A 27,488-nucleotide genomic window follows, 5' to 3' on the forward strand; every position below is an offset into this window, starting at 1 on the left:
GGTAAGCAGTGCGACCTTACATCTCACCTCTCGAGTCAGTTTGACCGGAACAAGCGTTTTAAGGTTCGCCTTAAAGCTAATTCACGCATGCGCATTCCGCTGTAACGCAACAGGGGTTTCCATATGCACGTTACGACGTTCAGTGTGCAGTTTGTAGGACAGGGCGGACTTTCGGACGAACACGTTGCATACTCATGATCCTCCAAATGTTTGCATTTGTGGCCAGCGCAGATTTTATATCCGTACACGACATGTTGTGAAAGGGTAAGAAGCAAGAAAGTTCGCTGCAAAATCAGTTGTGTAGAAGCTTGTTTGTTAGTGTACTTCAAGTTCCAAGACATTAGTGGACAATACAAAAAAATTCTCGTGTGGCACCAGCAGATTTTGAATTCCTGATTAATTTAACCGGTTCTAAAATTGGTAAGGAAGATACTGTGGCTTGTAGACCCGTTGCTAGGCAACGACCTCGAATTAAGCAATAAAACAGCCGTTACTAGGCATCGGTCCACAAACAGATGTAGATGAATGTTTCCTGTGTGGTCCGTGCCTTCATGGCACAGGAGCAACTTCATCTTTGATGGTACATTGTTTGCTGTTCCAACGTTTTCAGTGTCCTCCTGTTAGCCGAGAAGGCGCAATTAAATTAGCTGGAAATTGGGAATGTAAAGTTGACCCGTTTCGCATTTCGTTGGCGCTGTTTTGTTTCTAGCAGGTCGCCAAGGAATGGGAGGACTAAGCAAGGCATCACGTGACGGTCCAGTGTGGAGATGAGAATTGTATTGATGAAGGAAAGAGTTTTGTTGTGAGTGCAATTAGAGAGGAGAGGGGAAGGGAAGGAAGCTGCTATGGGCTGGAATGAGTAATACTTCCGTTCCTTCCCACGAAATCACAGCGTTTTGCCAACTACCATCGTTACAGCTTTCCTGTTCCTTGCGTTTCCTTCCACAGTTTTTTTAAATTGATATAATAGAGACATTTAGCATCTGGAATGACGTTAGAAATACTCGCTTCGTTGATTTTTCTCCGTCTTTTCTTCTTGGAAATTGCTTTCAGCAGCAAGTTCTCATTTGTCTGTGCTTTGTCTCTTTCCTTCTCACTTCTCTTCTTCTTCCTTCTCTAATTTTATAGATCTTTATTATATTGCAGCGCCTAGCTAATACTGCGCTCACGCTTGGCTTGGCAGCGTTCTGCAAGGCTGTTAATAGGTTTTCCTTGCATCGCTTGCTGCCGAATGAGAAGGGGCGTTCCTAGAGACACATCTTGAGAAAGAGCACGACAAATACAAACGTAAGGAAAAAGAAAAATAAGAATAGTGTAGGAAGGAGATAGAGGAATACTGAAGAAGAGAGAGCATTATGAAGAAATCATGTTGGGTTACCATGGTAACGGGAGAATTCTGTTCCACACCCCCACTTACCCCTCGCTTGGCATTTTCTTTATTATTGCCTCTGCTGAAAGGGTGTTCGGAGGAGTGGTCTCATTTCTGTCTCGGCTGCCATATTGGATTTCCTTTTGAACTAAAACTATGTAAACGCAAGAATATATATTTTGGATTTACGTGGGCCGATGTCCGTCTTGTACTAATTTCACACCCATACAGAACCACAGGCAAGATTATAATTTTGTGTATTTTAATTTCTGTGTTTCTAGACAGTCCACGAGAAGACAGAACCTTCTGGACTGAATGGCAGCAAGCATTACCCGAATTCAGTCCCCTCTTAATTTCCTCCTGAATCAAATTTTGATTTGCTACTGTCGCGGTCAAATATCTGAACCTGGCTATCGTCCCTGATAGCTATCTTTACGAAACAACTGCACTCAAGTGTCTGTAACACTCGGACCGAAACTGGAGGCGCCCTTGCATCCACTGGCCGACACCACAAAGCTTGAAGTTACTGCACATCTCCTGAAGGAGGCACACGGTAGCGTAGTGGGTTGGGGCCCGCCAGACCAACTTGAAATTCACGCACTTCACTTCCGGAGTCCCCCATACTCGGTCACAGAGTGTCACGAGATTCAGTGATGAACTTCGAGTGAAACTGATCCGCGACTAAAGTTCTACCGACGCACAGTTTTCGGGGAAGTAACACAGAGCTGCCACGTCGAATTCAAAATATTTATCCCCCCTTTCCTTGGAAATTATGAGTTGTCGACGCTTTATCAAGAAATATACTTGCCCCGGCATTCATCAAGGAATCCAGCGATGAGGTGCGCAGGCGCGTAAACCCACTGACGTTGGCGCATGGGCCCATCTGGGTAGCTGCCTCGTTAACATGAGAGCTGACAGTTTTTCTTCCAAGGGATAGCTAGACAATTTGCCTACAAACTTATATTCAAGACATTTAAGAATATTTTTATGCATCTCCATGCTGCCATAAGGAGCCGGGATAGCGCAGTCGGTATAGCGACTGGCTAGGGGCTGGNGATATTTTTATGCATCTCCATGCTGCCATAAGGAGTCGGTATAGCGACTGGCTGCGGTCTGGACGACCGATGCCTCGGAGTTTGAGTCCCGGTACGGTTAAGTATTTTCTCCACGTTGTTGAGACCGGCTCTGGGGCCCACCCAGCCTTATATCCAATGAGTACTGAGGGCTCTTTCCCCGGGGGTAAGGCGGCGGGGGCGTGAATCTGACCACCAACTCGTGCCGGGGTCAAAAAATGTGGATCTATGCATAACCACTCCATAAGCCTTCAAGGCTTAGTGCCTAATTAGTTAAGCACAAGGACAACTTTACTTTTTTACCTTTTTTCCCTAGTCTTAAATGACTCCAAATTTGATTCCAATATTTGGTATTAAGATTTTACGTATTTCCTTTCCTCAGTTTCGATTACTTTCTAGAAGTGTATTGTGGGGGGGGGGAGTGGCTGGGATGTCTCATTTGTCTCCCCGTGCCCACAAACACGCTTTTATCACTTTTTCGCCTGAGGATGGAAACAGATTCCATTTTCGAAATTTTGTGTGCAGTTCGTAACGTTAGACGAAGGACGAAGCCGAGAACGTGACTAATCTTAGTTTCATGTCTTTCTTTCTGCAGCTCATTCATGCAAGTAGGAGGCGTAGTCCCGCGTGCTCCGAGCACAGTGTACTTGTGTCACTCTTGCTCGTCCAGTTGATGTGGTATTATGAATATTTAAGGTGCTGCCTCTTCCTGTCAGCTGGCCCGTATCGAGTATGCATGATCCAACTCCCATTTGATTACATCAATTTATTTTTCATACCAAATCCCGTGTGTGTAGTGCATAGTGTATCGGTTGCGACGTCCGCTTTATATTTTAATGTACTCAGATATTTCTATATTCAATACGACTGTCCTGGCCTGTTACACAAGATGTTTCACTGTACAGGTAGGCCCGGGTCAGGTAATCATTTTCGACTAAATTCGATACATCGTTTTGTGTGTCAAACCTGGTATATCACATCAGGGGAAGAGCAATTGAGAACATGATAAAGGTATATCCCTGTGCTTAACTAATTAAGCACCGCGCCATGACGGCGTATGGGGGAGTGGATGTATAGAGCCACATTTTCTGGTTCTCTGAACATGTTGGAGGTGACTGAACGGCTTCACGCCCGGTCCGCATTACCCCTGGAGAAAGAGTCCCCGGCACCCATTGGATAAGAGGCTGGGTGGGCCTCAGGTCCGCTCTGGATGACGTAAAGAAGAGAATTTTTTTACCCTACCGGGACTCGAGCTCCGACCCCTCAGTCTTCCAGCTCGTAGTCAGTCGCTATGCCGACTGAGCTATCCCGGCTGCTGAGAGCAGGGAAGGGGGAAGGGGGAATGTACACTGAAAAAGAATGTACTGACCTCATTGCCTGCACTCTCCAAATATTACTATAACGATCTTATCATAGGGGAGATGGACAGGACATGTAGAACGCACGACAGCGTAGAGAACTGAATACAAATTTGACATAGGATATCTTCAAGGAAAGAGACCAAAGGAATACCTAGATGTAGAAGGGAAAATGATATTAAAAAGGGAGAATTTGGGAATGCGTAGTGGATTCAAGCGGCTCGGGATAGGAACCAGTAGTGGGCTCATGTGAAATGCTGAGCAACTATTAGCTTCTGTATAAGGATTATGATCCATGGGGTTAGTTAAATTCCATTTCTTGATGTACCCGTTCGTTGCTTGTTAAGGTTAATTTTGGCGAGTTTTTAATTTGACATTATTTTTTGTAATGTTGGTTACAGTACCTCCGGCTTGAGCAGTGAAGACTTTTGTATTTTGTCCACACGATGTGTTTATGTGTTATAATGTCAAGAACGAACAGTTATTTTCAGAAACAGCGTTAAGTGGCTGACCTCTGTTCATAATGGAGGTGCGTATTGTTTCCTGCGTATCTCGTGTATGAATTTCGGATTCTTATCTCGTGACTGCTCAGTGTCGATGCGCGAACTGAGGCAGGAAACTAAATTCGTTCGCTCCGTACAAGCTTACTTTAGCTTTAGTCTGTCCCCAGGCAACAACATTTGAGTGCACTAATTTATTTTCCTGAATTTCGAAATGGAACTCCATTCACAGTTTCATGGCAACGTGGCAATTTTGCGAAATTTTTAGGCGGCTGCGATACTAGTGACATAAATTTTCTGTTCTACAGATTTTTTTAATAATTTATGCAAATTTTACTTTGACATTTTCTTTTATAATATGAAATAAAATGTTTGACGGCCGAAATATGGACTAGATTTGACTTCCAGTTAAAATATCGTAAGCAGCAGCGCCATGATTAGCAGAAATCACAGCTTTTTGTTGGAGTTAGGCCCATCAGCAATATGTCTCAAAATAGTATAAGAATCGCCGTAAGGGTTACAGATGATAAATACGTTGAATTATATATCAGACAAATGAAATGTTGGGGCGGTTGACCTGACGGCACTGTAAGAATATATGGACTCGTAACGGGGGGTGGCTCGGTTCGAATCGAGGTCATGGCACGATTATGACAGAGGGTTTTCATGGGTTTCCTCATCCCCTCCGGCACGATAGCACGTCTACACCGCGACCACTTCCATTTCTGTCCAATCCGTCATTAATATCGATACACTGACAATCGTAAAGCTACCCGGAAAAGAAGAAGGTACCTCAGATGTAGACGCCAAGTCACTGGTTACTAATCATCCTGTCATTCGGCACTATACACGTACATTCTGAGCTATAACAGCGCTGTTCAATAAAACCAGCTGAAAGTAAGAGGAACAAGTCCTACAGATCTTCATAACTCGGCTCCATATGAGGAATCATGTGAAGAAATGTCATAATCACAATCACCATTCGTAAAGCAGCCCCCTTTTGAGCCACAATCTTGCTTAGAATATTCTCTCAGGCTTTTTGTTCTATCACGAATCAGACCCTCCGATGTTCGCTTCTTTGAATTTCGCAACAGTTTTTTTTTCATAGAGCAGGGTCGTGAGCCTCGCTCCCAACCACCAACCTTAAGGGACTAAGTCTCTGTATTTATGTCCCATAGTGAGAGGGTGGTCCAGTTACGGTCTTCTACGACTCTCAGGGGTACGAAGGGGGTAATGTAACTCTCCTCAACAAGAGGCTTTGCCCGCGGACTCTACGTTATGCACCCCTTAGAGGCACATAGGTGTCATATGTAGAACGCTACAGTTGATGTAGCATCTGCCATGCAGTGTTGTCAGCGTCACGAGGAGTGTGCGATGTAAAGTTTTCGCCCCTGTAATTCGCACGCGCCACCAATCAAAGTTTCGTCTTTGAGAATGCTTTCAGATTTCTATTCTCATGCGAACTGTAGTGTGTTTCAAAATGAAAACATTAACCGCAAAAAATTGCGGGCTCTTGGACAGTAATTTTCTTGTTGTTCATGAAGATGTTGACGGGACGAATTCATATTTAATTCAAACTTACGTTTTACAAAGTTCGTCATTTTAAGCACGCCGGATATGGAATAAGTGAATTGATAAAAAAGATTAAAGGATTCAGGTTGTATGAATGGAGTTTTGTCTCCATGTGGTTCGGAACCATAAGTCAGAAATATATTTTGTCATATCATCTTATTATGTAAGTCACAGTGGGGAAGTTAATTTATTTACAAGTTTTTCTATTTTTCTTTCAGTATTACTGCTATTGGTTAATAATTGCATTTTGCCTGTAGCATTGCGTGATCCCGGCATCATAACGGTTTTATTCCCGCCGCGCGCGTGTGGTTTTGTGTGTTGAAGACCCAGAAAAGGTCACGTGACGACTTTGAAACATTTGTTATGATATGCAATGAATATTTCAGGTGTAATACCATGATTTAAAGGTCACGATTGTTACGTATGAGAACAACATACTGAATTCAAAGAGGTTTCAAATTCAGTTCCAAATTATGTAGGATCTGTGATCTGTGATCACCGTCTTTATTGCGTAGTATCGCTGACAAGTTGTATTTCCATGCTGAAACTGTCCGTGTGTGTGTCAGCACGGAAGTATGGCATATATATGACACACATCTGTTGCATTAATACTGCATAACCCGATCCTATCGTTACAAACAAGCAGAAACAGGCGTCTTGTTTCGGCGCCTGGCGTTTCTCTGCTTAGTCTGTAGCAGCTAGAGACCCGAAGAGCGGATCTTCGTTAAATTTGAAGGTGGAAAGTTTTTAATAAAATGTGTTGCCTGATTCAGCAGTAACATAGAATTCACTCTATAACTTTTCTATACGCATTTCGAGCTTCAAAACAAACAAACTCCGTGGTTTTAGTCCACAAGCGAACTATACCGACCGAGCGACCGCCGCTTATCGGCGAAGTTAGTGTCAACTTTAGCCGGTAGAGGGTGTCGCCTGGTCAGCGCAACGAATCCCCACTGACGTTAATTTCGGTTCTCTAGACCGGAGCCGCTCTTTCCTTGAAATAGCTCCTCAGTTATCCTTACGAGGCTTGGTGGACCCCGTTCCAGACCCACTACTTCTCAAAAGATCTGGTAGCGCCGGGAATCGAACCCACACCTCAGGATCTGTAGCCAGGAACTCTGATCACTAGACCACAGAGGCGGTCGACCATTTCGAGCGTAACTCGGCAAATATTTATCGGAGCGAAAAACTTTCCAAACACATATTTTGGAGAAAAATGAACCACATAGTCTGCGTCCAGACACTTTTGTCATTAAACAAACGGTGATCGGTCCGGGACCGTTAAGCTATGCACACATGCTTTGTGTCAGTAATTTGTAGTTCTTATTTCTGCCACTAGAATTCAGGGCGAGGCAAAGAAGACGCAAACGATTTTTTATGTGTGTGTGATGGTTTCAGATTTTAGAAGCATTTATTCGTAAGAATGTGCATGTTCTTTATGATTGGTTCTTCTAACATTCTGACGAAAAAGAAAAGAATACACTGGCCCCCCCTCTCCCCCACCAGCCTTTTATAATTACCGCCATCAACGGTAGACATATACGCAGCGTTGATGAATTGTAGTGATTGGTATTGCCACAAGATCTCAGCACAAGAAAGATAAAATGAAACATACGGAGAAATTCATCTGTGTTTGCAATGTACCTATGTATACCAAGGCCAGGTGTCAATAGCCCACATAATGACAATAAGACCATTTGAAGTACAGCGTGTTATAAATATTGTGGGGTATTTGCCTCATGCGAGAACAGTTGAGCCACAGAAACCGTCATTTCTAAGTAATGCACGCATCAAGAATGGAACAACGGGGTGTGGAATCCGCTTCTAGTCAACGGCACCGTTAACACAGTTCCGCGCAGGCGTATTGACGTCATTTAAACAGTATTTGGTTATCCCATGATTTGTTTTCTGTGTGCTCTGCTCTACGCAACAGTATAACTTGTTTTCTGTGTTGCCCGTGCCACTGCTATATCACACGAGTCCGCTTGCAGTCAAGGAGAGTTCCAGGGTGATTCAACAAGAAATAGTAAGAAGACTTCATAGTGATTTGAAGTGCTAGTTTCTGTGTTGAGATCCGTTGCCAGGAGACGACTAGTGAAGGCGGATAGTCCTAGTGCGTGTGCAGCGGTGATCTGTGTCAATTGTAAGAGAGAGACCGCAACCGAAGTGCTAATGCATCCAATCCGAACTAGAACCCGTTATTCTTGTCACGCGTACCACCCTACACGTGACAATATTAAGACAACGCCGAAGTCGAAGTGCTGCTATAAAAACAAAGCAACCTCTCTCATTTGCGAGATATCGATCAGAGGCTGTACATGTTTAGACACCTAACGGCGTCCGTCCGTTATTGGCGGGGCGGCCAGTGGATGGACGTAGCGGCAGTGGGTCCCCCTGGGCACTCAACTCGCAATGGCGATGCAGAATATGTAGAGGTCGAGTCGTACACAAGGAAACACCAAGTCCGGGCTCCTCGTTCTCACTTTCACAGCATTCAGCGTCATTTGCAGAAACAGGCGAACTAATTTTCTCACATTTATCTTTCTTGTTGGGCTGCATTGCGTCTTTATTCTGCTGAAAAGTGAACAAGGTCACGCTCCTTTCTTACTTGGCATATTCTTAGACCCTGATGATGTAGGCTGCATATTCTTCCGAAGCTGAATCTTCAATCTGATAATATTTGCTAATTTTTATAGAACTTCTTATTTCACAAGGTCAATAAAACTATTAAAAAAACTTCTTATTTATTTACCCGTCTCTGTCGATCTCCACCCTCCCTCTTCCTCCTTTTATCCTCCAAAAGACTTGAATAATATTGTCACGTGTACGCGTGTGGGCATCGACGGGGTTTGGATTGATGATCGCATTTATTGGACACGTATACAACTAGTTACCACACTTCACACATCATACAAAGACTAGTGTTCTCAGTCTGTTATAATCTCCACTAGCCGTTGCTTGGTAGCGGCTTCACTAACGGACGTTCCCCGTCCTCTGGGTTCCCGAAGAGTTCCCGTGCCTCAGCTACCAGCTGTTCACAGCAACAGCTGAAAAGGACTCTGCCGCAACAGTCACTCACCAACTGACTCCTCACTGGCTGTGATGCTTACATCTCGGCACGGGTCTCACAGAAAACACTGGCTCCCATTATTGTTGTATCCTCATGTTGCCGTCGAATTGTTGCGGTTGTCTTTTACGGAACATTTACCTAGCAACGGCTTTTGTGTATTTGATTGTTTCACTGTCGTTGCCTGGCTGCATAGCACAATGTGGATAAGAGTTGTTTGGAAAGAAGGCGAGTGCAAGCTTAATGCAGTGCTTAATTAAGCAGCGCACCGTGGAAAGTGGAAGGAATAGCTCCATGCCTTCTAAACCACGGCACCAGATGGAAGTGGATTACACCCGGTGAAAGAGCTTCTCGGTATAGACTTGTGTAGAAGCCTGAGTGGGCCCCAGTGTCGATCTGGAAGGAAAGAGATAATTTCTGCAAGCGCATGTCTTTTTGTTTCCACTTCTGAAATTGCGACAACTGCTTGTCTTTTATCTCCTTGGAAGTGCCAGGTATCACAGGTATCCATATACTTGTACAGAGTGTCCTGATTAAAGGTGTCCGAAATAAAATAATTGTATCTCGGAATGCATATATTATACACATTTATGGGTTACGCTTTGTCATTCTGTCATTACGTAGCAGGCAGAACTGTAAGCGTGTGCGCCAGATGGAGAATTTGGGGGGGTGGGGTGGGGGTGGAGCCAAGCTTATGACACTTTCCCCACATTTTTGAGAAATAGTCAAAATCGAAAAAAGAATAAAATACGCAGTATACCTTACAGTAATAGTAAAATTTGTCTCCGTGCTTAACGAACTAAACACTACGCCATGAAGGCGTATGGGGGAGTGGATGTATAGATCCACATTTTCATTCACCTCAGCACTAGATGGAGATGAATGGTCAGTTTCAAGCCCCTGTCGCTTTACGCACGGTATCCATTGGATAGGAGGTTGGGTGGACCCCAGAGCCGGTCTGGACGATGTGGAGAAGAGAAATCATTTGACCCTACCGGGACTCGAACTCCGACCCCTCTGTCGTCCAGCCCGTAACCAGTCGCTATACCGACTGAGCTATCCCGGCTCCTTCCTAACAGTAATACCAGAAATAGAATTTATTAAAACGGTTCTTCTATCCCCTAACTGTAGCGATCCATAAAGAGAACGCACGTACGCAGTGTGGATTTGTGGGGGTAAAAGGTAAAGCTACCCCTGTTACAGGCCGTGGAGGTCCAAAGGTTTGTGAGACGTCGAGGCTTCAACATTTTCTAGACAATCGACTCACAGATGTCGATGAGATTGTCAGCCTTACGCGCTGACCGCCCTTTGCCCCCCAGGAATATATCTGATACTCATTTCCGTTATAGGCTGAGTCGACCCCAGAGCCATAGTGCGGCTGGAAGATTAGGTCAATTGAAAAATCCAGTGACCTCATCGAGAATCGAACCCGCCACCTTCCGATTTGTAGCATAGTGCCTCAACCAACCACGATACCGCGTCTCCTCCTTCGGGTTATATGGAATTAAATTAATTTAATCGTATACTCAACAATAAAGGACGGAAAACTATAAATGAGTACAAATAAAGCTCCCTCCATGTGACTGGTGGTCGTCCCTGGTATCATCTGCTCTTCGGTACACACATTCATGTCACATTTAGCCTTCCCGTGAACAACAGCCCGAGGCTCGATCTCATTCAGGTATCATTTCTAATGTAAAATGCGACATTTTGTGTCGTTGGCTCATGAGTGGTTGCTGAAACAACCCTTATCAAGACGCAGTCGCATCAGACTGCCGCATCATGCAGTGTCGCTTGCATTTTCTGCCTTGTTTTCGCCGAATTTTAAATTTGTTCCAGGACTGCCATAATGCTGAATGCTCCCAAACAAAGGAAATAAGGATTGCTGCGAGGAAAAGCATTTTGTAAACCTAACCGCAAATTACACTTCACTACGTCACACCCACTTCCGCCATATTTGTAATACCGTCATCTGTTTCAGCACGCGGTAATGACAGCTTGGACAACAATCAGACCGTTAGTCAAATTGATTATTAGATACCCAGCACTGTAAAGGCTCTAATCCCCTACAGGAGTTGCTGGCCTGCTAGTTGCATAGCTGACATGAGGCGAGAGGCCTGTGTCTGTACATACGGTAACTTTTTTGTAAACTAAGATGAGACGAGGCCGTGCAATAGCTCCGGCTTCCCACCTCAGCGGCCCGGGTTCCAGCCCATGTCAGGTCATGTGAAATTTGTGGTGGTTAAAGTGGCACTGTGGCAGGTTTTATGGTTTGAGCACTTCTTGTCATAGTCCTTAAGTAATATCCTTTCTGACCAGAGGATGGGCATGTCGTTTACAATTGCTGCTGACCCTCGCCAGCGCAGTCATTCTTAGTTCCGAGTCCCGCGGAAATCATGACCATAATTTACTGTCTCAGAATCGAGACTCCCGCAACCTGAAGGACCAGGTCGCCGTATTTATATCCTCCAGGAAGAGGGTGGCCCAGTTATGCCCCCGGGAACTGGGTTCCATTCCCATCGCCTCCAACGACTCACCTGAACTGGTAATCTTAATTGTCAAGATAACTGCTCGGGGCTGACCATATCGGAGAAACTGTTCTTCTGTTGTTGGGTGCGTCATTTTCGCGGGAACGTGTTTACTGAGCCGTTGCCCAGAAACTGACGTTTTTTATTCGCCTAGTGCATAGCTACAGTTGTACTCGTGTTTGTTTCGAGATCTTTGCCTAGCAAAGGGTCTATACGCCACAATATGATTAGGAAGGTTAAAGAAAATTAAATGTGGGGAGGTGTTCCTCAATTGCCATATTTGAAATAATTTTCTTCAAATTACTAGCGATAATCACGAACAGTATGAGTAAAGGGCCGCGCCATAGCTCAAGCGGTTAGTCGCTGGCTTCCCACCACGGCGGCCCGGGTTCGATCCCGGTTCTGGCCAAGTGGGATTTGTGGTGGACAAAGTGGCGCTGGGGCAGGTTTTCTCAGAGTACTTCGGTTTCCCCTGCCAATCTCCATTCCACCAACTGCTCCACAATCACCCTCATCTATCATCTGGGGCTGGGACAATAGGCCAGAAGTGGCCGCAGCACAAGGGACTTAGTCCCATCTCACTAGTAATAAAAAAAACAGTATGAGTAAGGCATACGATCACAGGCTGGGATTCGAGACGAGTAACTCCTGAGTCGGATGATACACCGTGTTAATTAGACGCCGTTGGCAGGCCTGCCTATTCATGAGCTACTGCAGAATGCTATGTCTGCCAAGAGCCACTTACTGTGGGCTAATAAGAATGGATGACCCATTGTTAATTAAGTCAATTGACTTGAATTGTTTTCTTTTTTGCTGTTTCAGCCCCCGATCCCATAGGAAGAATGGACATAGATCCTGTATCGCCCGCTACGCGCGGTAAGTAGTCACTTGTTTTTACTTTCATATTCTCGAAGTTCTGTTGGTAGCTACCGCAGGGCACTGTGGGAACGTGGCCATTTTTCTCATACAAATGTCTTCTTGCGTGTGATGTTTTATTGCCCCGTGTTAATATAAATGCCATTATAATTTCTTGCTTACGAATTGATGCGGAATTGAACAAATTAAGACATCACATTCAGGCCACCTTCAAGCCCAATTGTCACGAGAGTTCAATGAGTCGTGTTTCTAACTGGCGTGGAAACGTGTCTGTGGTACTTCCGAAACTGAACTCAAGTTCGCTTTCAGTTGGCTTTAATTTTAGATTAAGCTATTAATAATTGCCTCAATTCTAAGAAGCCACCTCGTGTATAGTGCAAAACTGGTATAAGGAACCGCATGTGCAAGAGAGTTTCGCGTTACTGTTTGAACACAGAACGGCAATGGGTTGGAGAGTGAAATAAGGCGACGGGTACAAATGTGCTTAGCGCTTGCCCGATTGGCTTGCTTTTCAACCCTGAAGTGGGAGGCAGTACATCTCTCCAAAAAGTAGGCAGACTATCAGACTACACGGCGTCACATCCTTTCGCGAGAATGTGAACTAGATCTCAGTGTGTTTCCGAGTTTAAATTAAACGTAAGAGCATCCAAATGAAAAGGCCACGAACGTAGTTACGATGACAAGACAGCGGACCTTCGGAGCGTACAGCGTAACAACCAGAGTCAACTGATGCCATGTCACCTTGTTGACTGTGATTTTCGCTAAGTGTATTTGGTGTAACCGGAAGTGTTCCGGTCAGTTCCCAGGCAGCTGTTCGCCACACGACTTCTTCCCACTCTTGTCGCACACGTGTGTACCTAGGAGCAGTGTTCCCAACCCGAGGGCCGCATCTGGTTATCAACTGGCCTTCACATAACCCGAACCGTGCAACCTACAGGGTTCGGTCACGTGACGAGGAAAATCGAAGTGAGGATTCTTTGGGTGATCAGAGGTTCCCATACCTGTGAGTGTGAGGGTTATGGTATTGTGGTATATGAAACTGTGTTGTTTGATGCATGGCTACCGACGTTTCGTAGGAACCTACTTCCTGTCCTCGTCACGCTGCTACTTCATCACATTCTGTCTACTCTGTTTTCCTCAGTTCCTTCATAGTCCCTTGAGACTTGCGAACATATTTTACTGTCTCAGATTCGAGCCTTCCCTTTTCGTCGCCTTCTTCGACTCGCAGGGTCACGGTGGAGGCGCTTGTTGCTTCAATTGCCCACCTTATAACCCCTTTGCACGTACCGAGTAGAAAACACCGTTTCCAACATGACCTCCATTGTTGCATGCGTATCCGTTTCAGCGGGAACATGTTCATCGAGCTGTTGCCTAGAAACGGCTCTGATATACCTGCTTTCCTCCCCGTCGGTGCATAATAACGACTCTATACCCTACAGTGTTGCCATTTATGTCGACGAGAGTAGAGCATTAACTATTTTTGTAATACTTGCATTTAATTGCCCCTCTGGTTTCGTCCCCGTAAGGAATTTTCTACACAGAATAAATTCTGAAGTTAGGAAGATTCACGCAATGACCACAAAATTTCCGTGAAGGCGAACTACATTTATTGTTCACCCTGTCACGTCACTCTGTAGCCGCCGAAGTATGTTAGTGGGTTAAAGAGAACAGGCAATTGTTTTGTGCTTCTCTGCTCGCAATTTCTCAAGCTTTCTGCTCAACATCTTGTGAGGTGTTCACGGCGGTGAGGTCTTTTGGCATGTTGCGCCGTCTAGTCTGGTAGATCAATGTTTTTCAACTTTTTTTTTTTTGCTCGTGGCCCATTTCTGGTTTTCATTCTCTTCTGTGGTCCTCACTCCTCTTATTGTTTAATAATAATAAATGCAATATTTTTAACAAATATGTATTTTATAAACTGCACTTTTCTTTATAACATTATTATTTGTGCATAATATAAGGAATATTAACTAGTTAATACAATTTTAAAATGTATTACTGTCCTATTTTGAAATTTTTTTATATAAGTGGAAAATTTTGTAAGTCAGTATTCATGAAAATTACTTTGGAAGCTATTCTACTTAAAATAAATACTAAAATGCTGTATCAATTCACAACAGTTTTCTTTTGTAGAGGGACGGAATTCATAATCTATTGAAAGCTAATAGTGTATTTGTAATGAAAGTTCGAGTCATTATGAAATATAATGCTTAGTTCTCGAAGAACAGCAGGTGGAATTTGTAACTTGCCTCCAAAGTAGGGAACTGTCACAATAAGAGAAGTAGCGCAGAAAAATGTCTTCTTCGAAGCACGCCGAATACTGAACTGAAGAAGACCCGAAATTTACTGAGAAGTTGGCGGCAAAACCCATGAGAGGAGTGGGAGATATTTAGGAAAATAAAGGATAATTTTTCCAGTTAACCATTTCGTTAGGGCTTTGCCTGCTGCGAGAAGGCGAGTGCTTGTTTACCAGTACGGGGAATTCCCAGATCTGAGGTTGTGGCATAAGTGCAATATGATCTGTCTCTCCTAAGTAAGGCACACAGAACCAAGAATACTGAGTTACTGTGTTATTATATGCCCTGAGCATTTGGCATTTTTATTTCTTTATATATTATTAATAATGTTATTCGAGAAGTGAAAATTTCGTGGTCCACTGAACAGTTTCCGTTGTCCCAAATTTTTTCGACTTTTTCCTGTCCCCCCCCCCCCGAAATACTGCACCCCCCGGCTGAGAACCACCGTGGTAGATCATTACTAATATGTCGCAGAAACATGCTGTAACCACATCTTGGTTGCTTTTGGAAAGATAAAGGCCTCAGGATCTTCCGGGACGTTCGTAAGTAATTACCAGACTACACGGTCTAACATCACAAAATACAGTAATTACCTTTCCCAGATAGTCATAGTCTGAAATTGCCTTCTATACGGAATTATATTGTTGTGATAGTGAAGTTGTTCTTTGTGCTAGTCACACCAGCTGACAGTGTATAAGCTTACCTGCACGGAGTACTAAGATCCTGTGAGTTTCGTCCCTCCCTGCCACCTGTGCCTCGCATCTGACGCATGATTCAGTTGCGACCAGCAACACGAAGCATGTTTTGGTCATGTGACCCGGTAAGAACTGCGTGACACGTCGCTTAATGTACCTAATTCTGATCCTTAGCCACACCAAAACGACAGCAACACAAATTTCTGCGCTTCAAGTTATAGTAGGCCTGTCACTGGGGTTTATTAAACTTACTCACTCTTCACTATTTGGAAATCTTTCGTCTTTTGTTAAAGATCTTTTGGAATATGGCGGTCGCTGCTTTCGGTCACTATAGTGGTGCGTTATTTTAATTAGATATGTGATGTCTAATTAGTGAAATATAAAGAACACATGGTCCAATTTTGCGTGAAAAGATCTCTGGTACTGTTTACCACAAATCAGTTCGTCTTGGCGCCAATGTCTTTGAGGCTCACTACCAGAGATTTTTTTTTCTCTCGGAACTGAACCCTTGCGGTCACAGTTCTTGTGTAACTTCCTCTCTGATGAGAGGATGGGTTTGTCTCATGAATAGACTTCACTCCGCCTTCACCAATTGTGCGTATCTCACTTATAGCGTGTTACTGCATATCGAGAATAGAGCCATCATAGTCCTCCGCTGCTGTGGGGCAGCACAAGGGATTCGAATATGCAGCCACAGGATCCCAGAGACCAACTGCTGGGTGTCATCATGTCCTGCCTCTAAAGTCTTCAGTTCTGTAATCGCCTATCAGCTTTGCGACTGGTATAATTATCTGCATAACGCCAACCGTGCGAGTCAATATTGCCAGGTCTGCCAGATGCTAGTCGCCATGGCAACCAGCCGCCCCTTAGCTCACCGCTCACATTGCGAGTACACGTCTTTCCCTTAATTCCACCCGTAAGCAACTCTCCCGGTTGACTTCTTTGTTATTTTCCACGGTTACTATCGGAATACCTCAGTCAGTCTAGTGCAGCGGCTGGACGGCCATGGAATCGGGGTTCGAATCCTGCCAACGGCAGAAACTGGGCTCACCCAGGCTCCCACAGTCGATACCGCACGTTATTTGCCTAGAGGAACTGCAGAATGGGTGTCAAAATGCGCTATTTCCTTCGCCTAGATTCGGAATATATGGAGCTATACTTCTGCTCCCCTCCACGTCTTCATGTCAGCGTTGGTAAGTACGAACTGCGACATTAATCATTTCTGGTTCACTACGGATGAATCCTACACAAATTCCTCACGACTGTCATTTCTCCCCTAGAAATTAATCTTCAGATTATGTGGAGGTTCATTATCGAATGATTCATGACTCTTATGCATTATCCGTTCCCATATTGTAGTCTCCTTTCCTAATGATGTAAGTGGGGTGCCCATGCGCCCGGCTGTTTGTACTGTGTTCCGGCAGGTTGATTAAGACGTAAATCTATGCCCCTGATTTCAAATTTCAACCCTCCTCGTACACTTACACGAAAGTTGTGCCGCCACTCCAGGGAGTCTGTTCTGAAACAGCCTCTTACAGTCGGCAAGATTAGAAGTAAACTGAAAACGTGGCCTAGTTCCCGTTTTGCGATGTGATTCAGTAAAAATTTGTGAGCGTTAAAATGTCAGAAATGTAAATGGGTTTTTAGCGAAACACTAAGCAAAGATCTAAGCGGCCTCCGTAGTCTAGGGGTAACGTTCCCACCTCATGACTCCAGGTAGGCGGGTTCAAACCCGGCGGAGGTCGTGGAATTATAAGGACATTTCCCGCCCAACAATAGTCTCTAACGCCTCTGGTAGATGGGGGAAGCATCTAGATACCGCTGAGCCAGTAGAGGCCGAACTCGCTGGCTGAGTCGGGACTGATGGCACGCACCAATACCGATAGGGTATAGAGACTGGTAGAATATCACAGGGGGACGTACAATAGACCACTGGTCGCGGTGCATGGGGATACCCACCCCCTCAAATAATAATAATAATAATTAGCAAAGATTTTCCTGTTCATTACGCATGCGCGCTGTTGCCTAATGTCCACGGCCCACGGAGAGATATCAGCGGCCATCTTCAGGCTAAGAAACACGAAGCCGCACTTCACGCTGCAGCTTTTCGATTACGAAACCTACTTCATTTTCGGAGTAGAGAACGTGAATTAAAATGGCGGTTACAGATGGAAAGTTTTTGTAGTGCTAAGTTAGCCACAATATGTCCTTCCGTTGTAGCGACTGCACATCGAGTCATATTTCGTATGTTTGGTCGGAAATTGTCCTGTACACTGACAGAATGTGACGTTACTGCTGCTAGGTCCAGTTGCTGTAGTTGGGCGCTCCAAGGCCTCACGTGGGGTCACTTCTATGACCGTCAGCGCGGATCCAGCCAGCTGATCCAAATTTTGTTCGAAATGTTCATCTCATGAAAGCTGTATCACACGAGGGCACTTTCAGGAGAGACGCATGAGGTAACGCTGCCGATGTTCTGTTTCCCGCCACTGCATACACAATCAGGGAAATCTGTCGACGTTTGTGGTGGTGGGGGAACTAAGGACGTCACAAGTACGGGCGTACGTTTCATGCAACAGGCTGTGATGCCCGCACCACATGGTTGGGATTCTGCACCAATAAAAAGTGAAGCACGGTGGACAAAGTCTGGTGGAGCGGAGGAATAGATCCAGTTTTTCGTGACCTCGGCACTGGTTGGAGGCCAGTGGTCAGCTTCACGCTCCGGCCGGTATACACCCGGGGAAATATCCCCTGAATAAGAGGTTGGGTGAGGCTCAGAGCCGGTCTGGGGTCTGTACAGAAGAGAAAAAGATTACCTCTTCCGGGAATCGAGCCTGGACTGTCCATCCCTATACCGATGCGCCGTAATCTCCAACCCACTTTTCACACTCGTTATCACGCGATCGAGTGACTGTAGGCCACACTTGGATTGGTAGTCGGATTTGCTGTGTAGGCCTACATATACAGTTCGTCACTACACATCCCAGAGGACACGCTAGAGCTTCTCAGTCTGTTACAGTCTTCACTAGCCGTTGCTTGGTAGCGGCTTCAACGGCAGACGTTCCCCTTCCTTCGGGTTCCCGAACTATCCACGGCCTCAGCTACTATCTTCTCACTCAAACATCTCACAACGACTTAAACTCAACAATCCTTCAACTCACTAAATACCAACCCACTCCACTAACGTGTACTGCTTATAACATATCGGCACGGATCCACATAAAACACCGTTCCTCTGTTGCTGTTCATTGCCGCTGCCTAGTAACGGCCGTTATATTGTTGCTTATTTCGCTGTCGATGCCTAGCAACTGGTCTGTATGTCAATATTTTGATGTTCTTTGTATTGTTTTGTGTATTTTAATGCGATTGATAAATTTCGGGGCAAAGCAAAACGCAAAGGAGTGTTTATCTGGCTACCTAAATTTCGTAAGAAGTCCTCACGAAGTTGATAGTCCCACAGATGACAATTGTACATCTGTAGAGTAATTCTGCATGTGACTGAAACAAATTCATTTCAGCAGTTACGGTTCCTGAATATTTTCTCAGTCAGGAGACAAGAATATGTATACATTTCCATGCTTCCTTTGTATGCCTTGCATCAGTAAATTCATATGTTGACACTATTTTGGGTTATCTTGTATCTAGAAGACTTGTAAAGGGAGATCGAGATTCTGGTGTATCAGAAACTCGCCAATGGGACATCAGCATCTCTGATCTCTCTCCATTATTCGCTGATTTACCTATGGCCAGCCTCAGGCTTATCCGTATGGGGCAGTTCCTTAACACAGCAGTTTATACATACAGTAGCATATAAACCGCTGTTTGGACGTCTCCAGGGGGCTTTGGCTCTTTCTTTACAGCCGTCATTATAAGGGGGGAAGGGGTTCCTTCTCTCTTCTCCTCCACTCAAGTACAGTAGCGTCAAAGAAAATAAAATTGGTACAAAAATATTTTCCTTCTCTACGGATTCTTGCATGAGGATTAATTTCTTTCTTCACACTCATTATTATCATTGTAATAAAATAAATAGAATAACTAAGATAAATTTCGGCAAATAAACGTCAGAAACACGAACAATATGTAAAACCACAGAACAGTAACTTGGAAGCCTGTAGATTTAAGGAAATTGTACTATGCCAGTATTAGAGGGTAAAGCTATCCCTGTAACAGGCCGTGAAGGCCCATAGGGCTGTGAGACGTCGAGACATCTGCATTTTCTAGACAGTCTGTTTATAGGTGGCGGTGAGGTTACCAGCCTTATGCACCGACCTCCCTTTACCCCCAGGAAGATTTCTGATACTCATTTCTGTTTAGAGGTTGACACGACCCCAGGGCCATAGTGCGGCTGGAAAGATTAGATCAATTTAAAAATCCAATGACTTCATCGGGACTCGAACCCGCAACCTTCCGGCTTGTAGCGCAGTGCCTCAACCAAGTACGCTACCCCGTGCCAGTAGTAGCAGGAACTTGACCTAGTTGTACAAGATTAGCTCATCAGCGAACTGGAGAAATCAGAAGAAAATTGAAATATGTCAGATTTATTTAGTGAAAGGAAAATTACGTTTGGAATTGGCATCAATGTCAACTTCGTTTGGTAAGCAAATGTTACCAGAAACAAATGGCATATGTACTATGTCAGCAGAACCAAACAACTATCCGTGTATTTACGAAAACTTTCTCGGAAAGAACACAGATTTGCTGAGTTCTATACGGCAGGGCCATCAAGGGACATCGGAATTAAAAATATGTCGAATAATATTATGAGTGGAGTTGGAGACTTACAAAAGGATTGGCGCTGTTGCGATAAAGGTGACAAACAACTGTTTTCAGAATAAAATACGAGGGTGGGTCAGTAAATAGGCCACAGTTGGAAGTAAACAGCTGTAATGGAGGTAATCGGTGTGTTGTTTGTATCACTAGAAAGCAGCAGAGTCCAGCTTCATGACAGTTTAGGTCGCAGACGCGCATGCGCATGTTCAGAGGTTGGTTTCAATAGTCAGAATAGCGACCGTGCTTGAAAAGTATACTACCAAAGAACAGCGTTTTATTGTGTGTGTTTTGTGGACGAAAGGACTCAGTGCAAAGGATATTCATAAAGAAATGTTTCCTTAACTTGGTTCATCCTGGTCCTTCACACTGGTAATTTTATATAAGATTTTAACCACTGCCCAGTGTGATTGATGGAAGTTGTGTTTTTTAATTATTCTACCTTTACATGTTTCGGCCAAAACGACCATCTTCAGAAGGATATTATCAACATATATGGAAATTATCATAACATTTATATCTATGATATGTAATAGCATGATAGTAATAGTACACACAGACATCCATGCCTCGAGTTGGATTCGAACCCACTATCCTAGTGTTTGAGCGGGAGAAGACAGTTCATATTTTAGACCGCCAGCCACTGTGATCGGCTAGCATATTAATGCGTGCCTCCCATCTACCCTATGTCTTCGAGATAGGTTACCGAAAATATTTGTATGTTACACCCCATTGTTGTGGAGAATATCCATCCATCTTAAAGAAAGTTATATTTGAATTGGAAGCAACTTTTATATTGAGCCCACTGAACCGTAAGGAAGTGTTTGATAATACAGATAATGATATTATGTACTATCTTTGTGGAAGGTCATTTGTCACTTTCCTCAGATGAAATATGAGGCCATGTTCATTTCCCAGTTATGTACAGTTTGCGAACTTTGCAGCAAGTTCAAGCGAATGCGAAGAACGGCCCAAGTTCTCAAGCCGCGAATCTGGGTGTGTGTGTGGGTGNGGGGGGCAGACGCTCCATTCAAGTAGCATTACCGCTTGTGAGACGTGACGCCGCGCTGTTTGGCAGATAGGTACCAATGTTTCGGAAACCCTGCTAACCCCATCTTCAGGATAGAATTATTTGTTTATATTCCTCACATCTTCATATATATTTTTAAAGCTGACATTCCGAATATCACACGAGTGGTATATCTCAGTCAAGAAGCAGAAGTTCCTGAGGTTTTCCTCAGTATTTTTCATTCATCGGCGGGTCTACAGCCCTTTGTTGGACCCTGGCATCTTCTTCAGTTTCGTAATATTTTCTTTACACAGACGACAGGACTCCTTGGAGGAGTGATCCCCCGTCGCAAGGACGCTCCTACACACAGAGCAACACAAACACTGAATAAACGCACACACAGACGTCCATGCCTTGAGTGGGATTCGAACCCCTGGTCCCAGCGTTCGAGCGAATGAAGACAGTACATGCCTTAGACCGCTCGGCTACCGTGACCGGTTCTTCCTCAGTATATCCACGCAAATATCCGGCTAGTACTTCAGAATGTGTCACTATCACTTTATTTTGTATTATTTTCAATATGGTAACCCACTGTTTGTTCAAGTCCCGGTAGATGTAAGAATTTTCACTTCTCAACGTCGTCCAGGCCGGCTCTGGGGTTCACCCAGCCTCCAATCCAATTCCCCGGGGGTAAAGCGACCGGGGCATGAAGCTGAACACTCACCTTCAACTATTGCCGAGGCCAAGAAACTTTGGATCTATGCATTTACTCCCCTATACGTCTTCATGGCATAGTGCAAGCACAAGGACAACTTTACCTAACCTAACCCACTATTCGGCGCACCGAAACTTGGCAGTTGATGGAACGTCGTTAAGTAAACGAGGAATCAGTGACCGTAAGGCGAGGAGTACTGCAGCTAGATGGAATAGCAGATTTATTTGTCGCTGCGTCAGCAATCCCCTGATGAGGTTCGCAAAGTTGGCTGCTCATAGTCCACTGTTGCGGGCAAGGAGTGGTGTATTCTCATCTATGTAGAATACCCGGGAGCTGATTGAGTATTCATCGATGGCTACTGCTGCCTTTCTTGCCACCGCCAGGCGGCGTGGCGGTCGTCCATTTTCGAACTGCGTTCGTGCCCAAGGATGAAAGTGCATTAGATTTATGGGGGAAAGAGCCAGTCCGGTGCGGGCTATACCGAATATTCCGTATGGAAATGTGGTCCAGATCTCCACTCAAGCAGTAGATCATGTGTGAAGACAGAGAGAGCAGTCAGTCTCTGGAGTTACGCTGGAAAAATACAAGACGATAATACAGTCAGAGGCTGGCTTCTCATTGCAGAGCCTCAGGTTCATGACCGGGTTACATCGCGAGAGGTTCATGATGGAAGGTGTACAGAAGTAGGGTGCTTTGTCAAACCATAATTCTACCATTGCTCCATATTCGCCTTCTGCAAATCTCTATAACCCTGATCAGGCAGCACATTATCATATCCTCGGTCTTTGAGGTGAGTTCCGGCCTCTGACTCGATATTTGGCTGGGTACAAATAAGGAAGTTAATTCTATCCCTGTAACATGCCGTGGAGGCCCACAGGGTTGTGAGGCGTTGAGGTTCCAACATTTCCTAGACAGTTGGCTCACAGATGGCGTTAAGGCTCTTAAATCTAAAAAAAGAAAAAAAAAAAAGATTCTGCAAGGCGTCGGTTACTTCATAAACAACATTCCCATATTTATAAATAAATGTGTAAGAAAACTAAAAGATTATAAGAAGTTAAATAGTTCCATCCAGTGTGACTGGTGAAGATTTATCTTATTTCAGTTCTTCATTCCCTTACATGTTTCGGTCTTCAGAGACCATCATCAGAGGGACATCCGTACAGTTGGAAGCTACTATTACATTGTGTGTTCTGAGCGTTAAAATATGCATATAATGTTGATAATATACGATTGGATATGACCCACAGCGGTTGTCTTATATTAAATTTTTTGTAATTGGTTTGTTAGGATTTTGTTAGAATTTATAAACCAGGTGGGTTCGTGTCCTCTTTCTTATTGCTTCTCTTTACGGGGCCGAACGTGTGCCGCCTTGGCGTTCTTGAGTAGCGGGTTCTTGTGTCCTGTGGGTGTTCGTGGCCCGCCAAAGTTACGTTACGGCGAACGATCAGTCGGTCAGCCTCTCGTGGAATAACACACGCATCTGAGGCTGAATGCAACATCTTTATTACGGTCAGACAGGTGCATGTTTGTTGATGTGGGGCGCTCTCTCTGACGAGAGGGCGGGTCTGTCTTTTGCCAGAGTCACAGTCAGCAGTAACAAGTCTGTTGTCAGTATGTACAGTTTACGTTTTGCTTGTTATTAAATATACATATATACAAGGCCCCTTTTCAGTCCAGGCCCGATACAGCAGATCATACCCTAATCATTAGTAGCTCTTGCTACAACAGCAGTCTACTTAGTTGAACGGTCGTATGCTTGGCCGCCTCCAAGTTTAAACCTGTTATATTTCACGTGTCGAAGTTCGCGAGTTCCAGTGTTGCCTGCATAGTTTTTATATAATCATATATGTACGGAAGTACTGCAGTCACTTCTCCACAGACTCCACTGAAAATACCGCCTCTATTGTTGCTGATGTCACCGCTTACGTGGATGTGTTTTTACCGAGCCGTTTCCTAGAACGGGTTGCATAACCTCATTGTTCCACCGTTGCTCGGCGCGGACGACATAGAGAATACAGCCTAATCTATTGTTGCATGTTGGACCATCTTTACATAGCTGTTGCCTGGCAACGAGTTGATCAAATCTGTTACAATATATTGGCTATTAAATACACTGGCATAATTCACGTGCCCTCTTTCAACCTGGCTTTCGTATACACAGTGTGTTCAGGTTCTGTTAGGACTGTGTTATTAAAAATACAAGACGTGAATTATTTTCAAAATTTCACTGTTCTTATTCAAAATAGTCTCCTTCTGAATCAATACATAGCTGGAATCGATTGAAAAGTTCTCGAAAACAGTCGCTGTACTCCTTTTGTGGAATTGCATTTAAGACTTCGGTACATTCCCTTTGGATGTCCTGGATGGTGTCGTGACGGTCTCCTTTCATCGCCAACTTAACTTCTGGGAACAACCAGAAATCTGCTGGAGCCAAATCTGGCGAATACGGAGGATGATCTTAATAATGCAACAATTGGACTACAAAAATAGAAGAGCTGCTTTTTTCTATGTGGTCCTTTGCCGAGATGTTAAAAGCAAGAGACAGCGTCAGTTGATAGTTCTGTACAGGTGTCTGTGAAAACTGAACTTGAGCCGGAGGTGCAGGAATAGCAGTTTCGGAGCCGTTACCGGGAAACGTCTGGTAAGAGACTGAGAACACTAGATTTTGTGCTTTAGTCAACTGTAAAATGTGGAAATAGCGATAGGATTGTAGTTATTTGTAGTGACCAATAAATCTATTCAATCCAAACACCGTCTATAGCTATAAATATACTTGACATTATTATTATTATTATTATTATTATTATTATTATTATTATTATTATTATTATTATTGATATATTCCTCATTTGCTAAATACAGAAAACATTCCCCCAAAAGTGATGATTACAGAACACATTTTTACAAGTGTAGGCGCGACTGCATTCGGCTGCCAGCCATCATCCAGGCAGTCAGTCAAGGGGCTGAAATCGTGATCTCAATGCTAAACAAATACCGGACAATCACTTGCTCCCCCTCTTTGCATCCCTCCGCCGCTGCTATGATGGAGGAGTTTACGAGACACGAATTGAATATCGAGCAAGGAGCGGCAGAATATTCAGATCGGTTGGTTCCAACACCTAAAGCCCGTATAATAAAGGGAATGACGCCTTCTCCCGCTCCTTTTCATATCCAGAAAAGAAGAAAACCATAAATATCTTCGTACGCCATGTAAAGTATATATAAGCTGCCCTTAGTCCTCTCACTAGCCGAGATGGTATATTTCATTTCTTCCCAACCGTGGTTGGTTACTTACCTGCCTTATTTCCCCTCCTCTCTAACTACATGTTGCCAAATTTCTCGGCAGAAGTTGATAATCCCCCGGCTAGTCAGAAAATTCCCTGCCTTTTAAGGAATCTGAATTTCTACGACCTTATTCACAAGAGCTGGCCACTGGTCTCCCGCCTGATCCACACAAATCCAGTTCGCAACCCCACACCGTAGTTTTTTTAAGATTAATTTTAATATGAACCTCCCATGTACTCCTAGGACGAGGCATGGTGTAGCGTAGTTGGTTGAGGCACTGTGCTACAAGCCGGAAGGTCAAGGGTTCCATTCCCGACGAGATCACTGGATTTTTCAGTTGACTTAGTTCTTCCAGCTTCTCTATGGCCCTGAGATTAACTCAGCCTCTAGCAGGGATGAGTATCAGGAGCCTTCCTGCGATTAGAGGGCGGCTGGAACGTGAGGCTGACAACCTCACCATCTATGAGCCGACTGTCTAGAAAATATGGGAACCTCAACGTCTCACAACCCTTCGAGTCTGTTACAGGACAGCTTTACCTTGACCTGTTACCACCGACCCCTGGGTCTCATTTTTCATCTCTTCATGTCACGTATCCGACCATCTTACCCCCCGCGATTTGGTGAGGGGCACAGTTATGTAGGTATTTAACTTATCTATGTCCTCCATCTTGGATCAGACTCCCTCATTTTATGTTTGTTTTGTTTTCCATAGGACGAGAGATTAATTTCGAAAAGTGCTGGTTTAGCTTTAGGTTTTTACAACATAATACAAAACATTCTGGCCTCAAGTCAGTCTACTTTTAACACTTTAATAAACGTAATTTGATCTCTTATAATTTCGCGCCAAGTATCTCTGCAAAGCTGTATTATTATTTTCTGCAAACGATTTCTTAATCATTCAAATGTTCGAATCTATGTTCCCATTCTGATTACTTCGTCCACTATTGATCTATAATAGGTGATTAATTCTTTAAGACCTTTAATCCATGGTATGTATATGCACCTCCTGCCTTAAGATTAAACTGTTCTCCATCTTGTTTATTTTGTGTTTCGTATGACTCGAAGTATAATCATCTATTATTTTCCCATAAGCCATTAATCGGTTGGTCCCTGTACTGCAGTTTTCCTTCTTTTTTCTTTTCATGACGTTCTTAGATTAAAGATGGATGAAATGGAGGTAACATGACTTAATGGAGATGAGTTTGCTCTCGTAACATGTATTTATTGTACTTAAATGTGTCCAGCTTTCGTCAGAACTCCATGTACTGTTTTTCAGAGGTGAGTGGAAGAGTCTGGGGAACGAACCTCTTTCTGTTCGGATGCTAACGTTCACTGGTCCCGTGCGCTAGTGAACTTATTTCCTGGACTGTACGTTTCGGGCACCGAGTTGTCTCCCTTCCGAACTCTACATCTGTAAGTTGGTCAAGCCCCTCGAATGTGGCGAAGTGGTCAGTATGGGGCGGGAAGGGGCGCCAACACCACTTGATCAATAATTTATCAATAATCATTGGAGAAAGTGACTTGCTTGTGGAGATGCTGCGAACAGAGGCCGCTCACAAACTTGCTCTTACCTGCAGACGGCCTTCACTAGTCAAGCGCTTTCTTAATTAGTTCAGGTACAATCATCATAATAACACACAGACGCATGCTCATTAAATAGAAACTTTTCTTAGAATCGAAGCTCCACGCGCTACAAAACCGTGAGATCGTAACCGCGTTCATGTGCCGCTTATTGCAGGCACGAGTTCGGATGAAGCGATGTAGAAGGCTGTGGGCACAGAGCAGATGGCGTTGTGGGAGGAGGAAATGGTGAATGGAGTGCGGAAGGGGGGGGGGTGTAAGGGGAGAGTAGAAATAGGATAAAAAGGAAGTGAAGGAAGGGTAGAAGAGGCAAAGGAGGAAACAAAGAAGGGCGGATAGAATTAAGAGAATGAGAAAATGAAGGAAGATGAGAAGGAGAAGAGGCGGACAAGTGCCCGTAGAAGGAAATAAAGGAGAACGTAAGTAATGGAATGAGACAGAACGAGAAGTAGAGAAGTTGTAGGAGGAAATGAGAACGAGTATGAGATAAGTAGAAGAAAATGGAGGAGTATGGAAGGAAAAGTATAAATTTCAGGAATTTAACGGTGGAAAAGAACGATACACAGTGAAAAACGTTGAAGATAACTAGGAGATAAGCAGAAAGAAGAGAAGGGGAGGCATAAAGGAGGAGGAAGAGGAGATAATGTTGAAGAACGAGTACGAGACGAAATAGTGGAGTAAAAATCCAGTGAGAAGTTGACGAAAGGGAATATTTTTTTTTGTCTTTATTTCCATAAATCCAAATACTAGAAAAACTTCAGAAGGATGTGGAAAAGTCAAACAAAAACATATAAATGAAAAC

At 44.1% G+C, this 27,488-nt stretch overlaps 1 protein-coding gene across 1 annotated transcript in view; it reads left to right on the forward strand.

Moving 5' to 3' along the window:
* LOC111862734 (POU domain, class 2, transcription factor 2) overlaps positions 1-27,488 on the forward strand; it is a 201,733-nt gene that overhangs the window by 144,759 nt on the left and 29,486 nt on the right. The window contains exon 4 of the mRNA XM_023848368.2: positions 12,290-12,343. Within this exon, the coding sequence (XP_023704136.2) occupies positions 12,290-12,343 (54 nt within the window). The remainder of the gene's footprint in view (positions 1-12,289; positions 12,344-27,488) is intronic.

The sequence above is a fragment of the Cryptotermes secundus genome, unplaced genomic scaffold (assembly GCF_002891405.2).
Source record: "Cryptotermes secundus unplaced genomic scaffold, Csec_1.0 scaffold5, whole genome shotgun sequence".
In the NCBI taxonomy this organism is placed as follows: Eukaryota; Metazoa; Arthropoda; class Insecta; order Blattodea; family Kalotermitidae; genus Cryptotermes; species Cryptotermes secundus.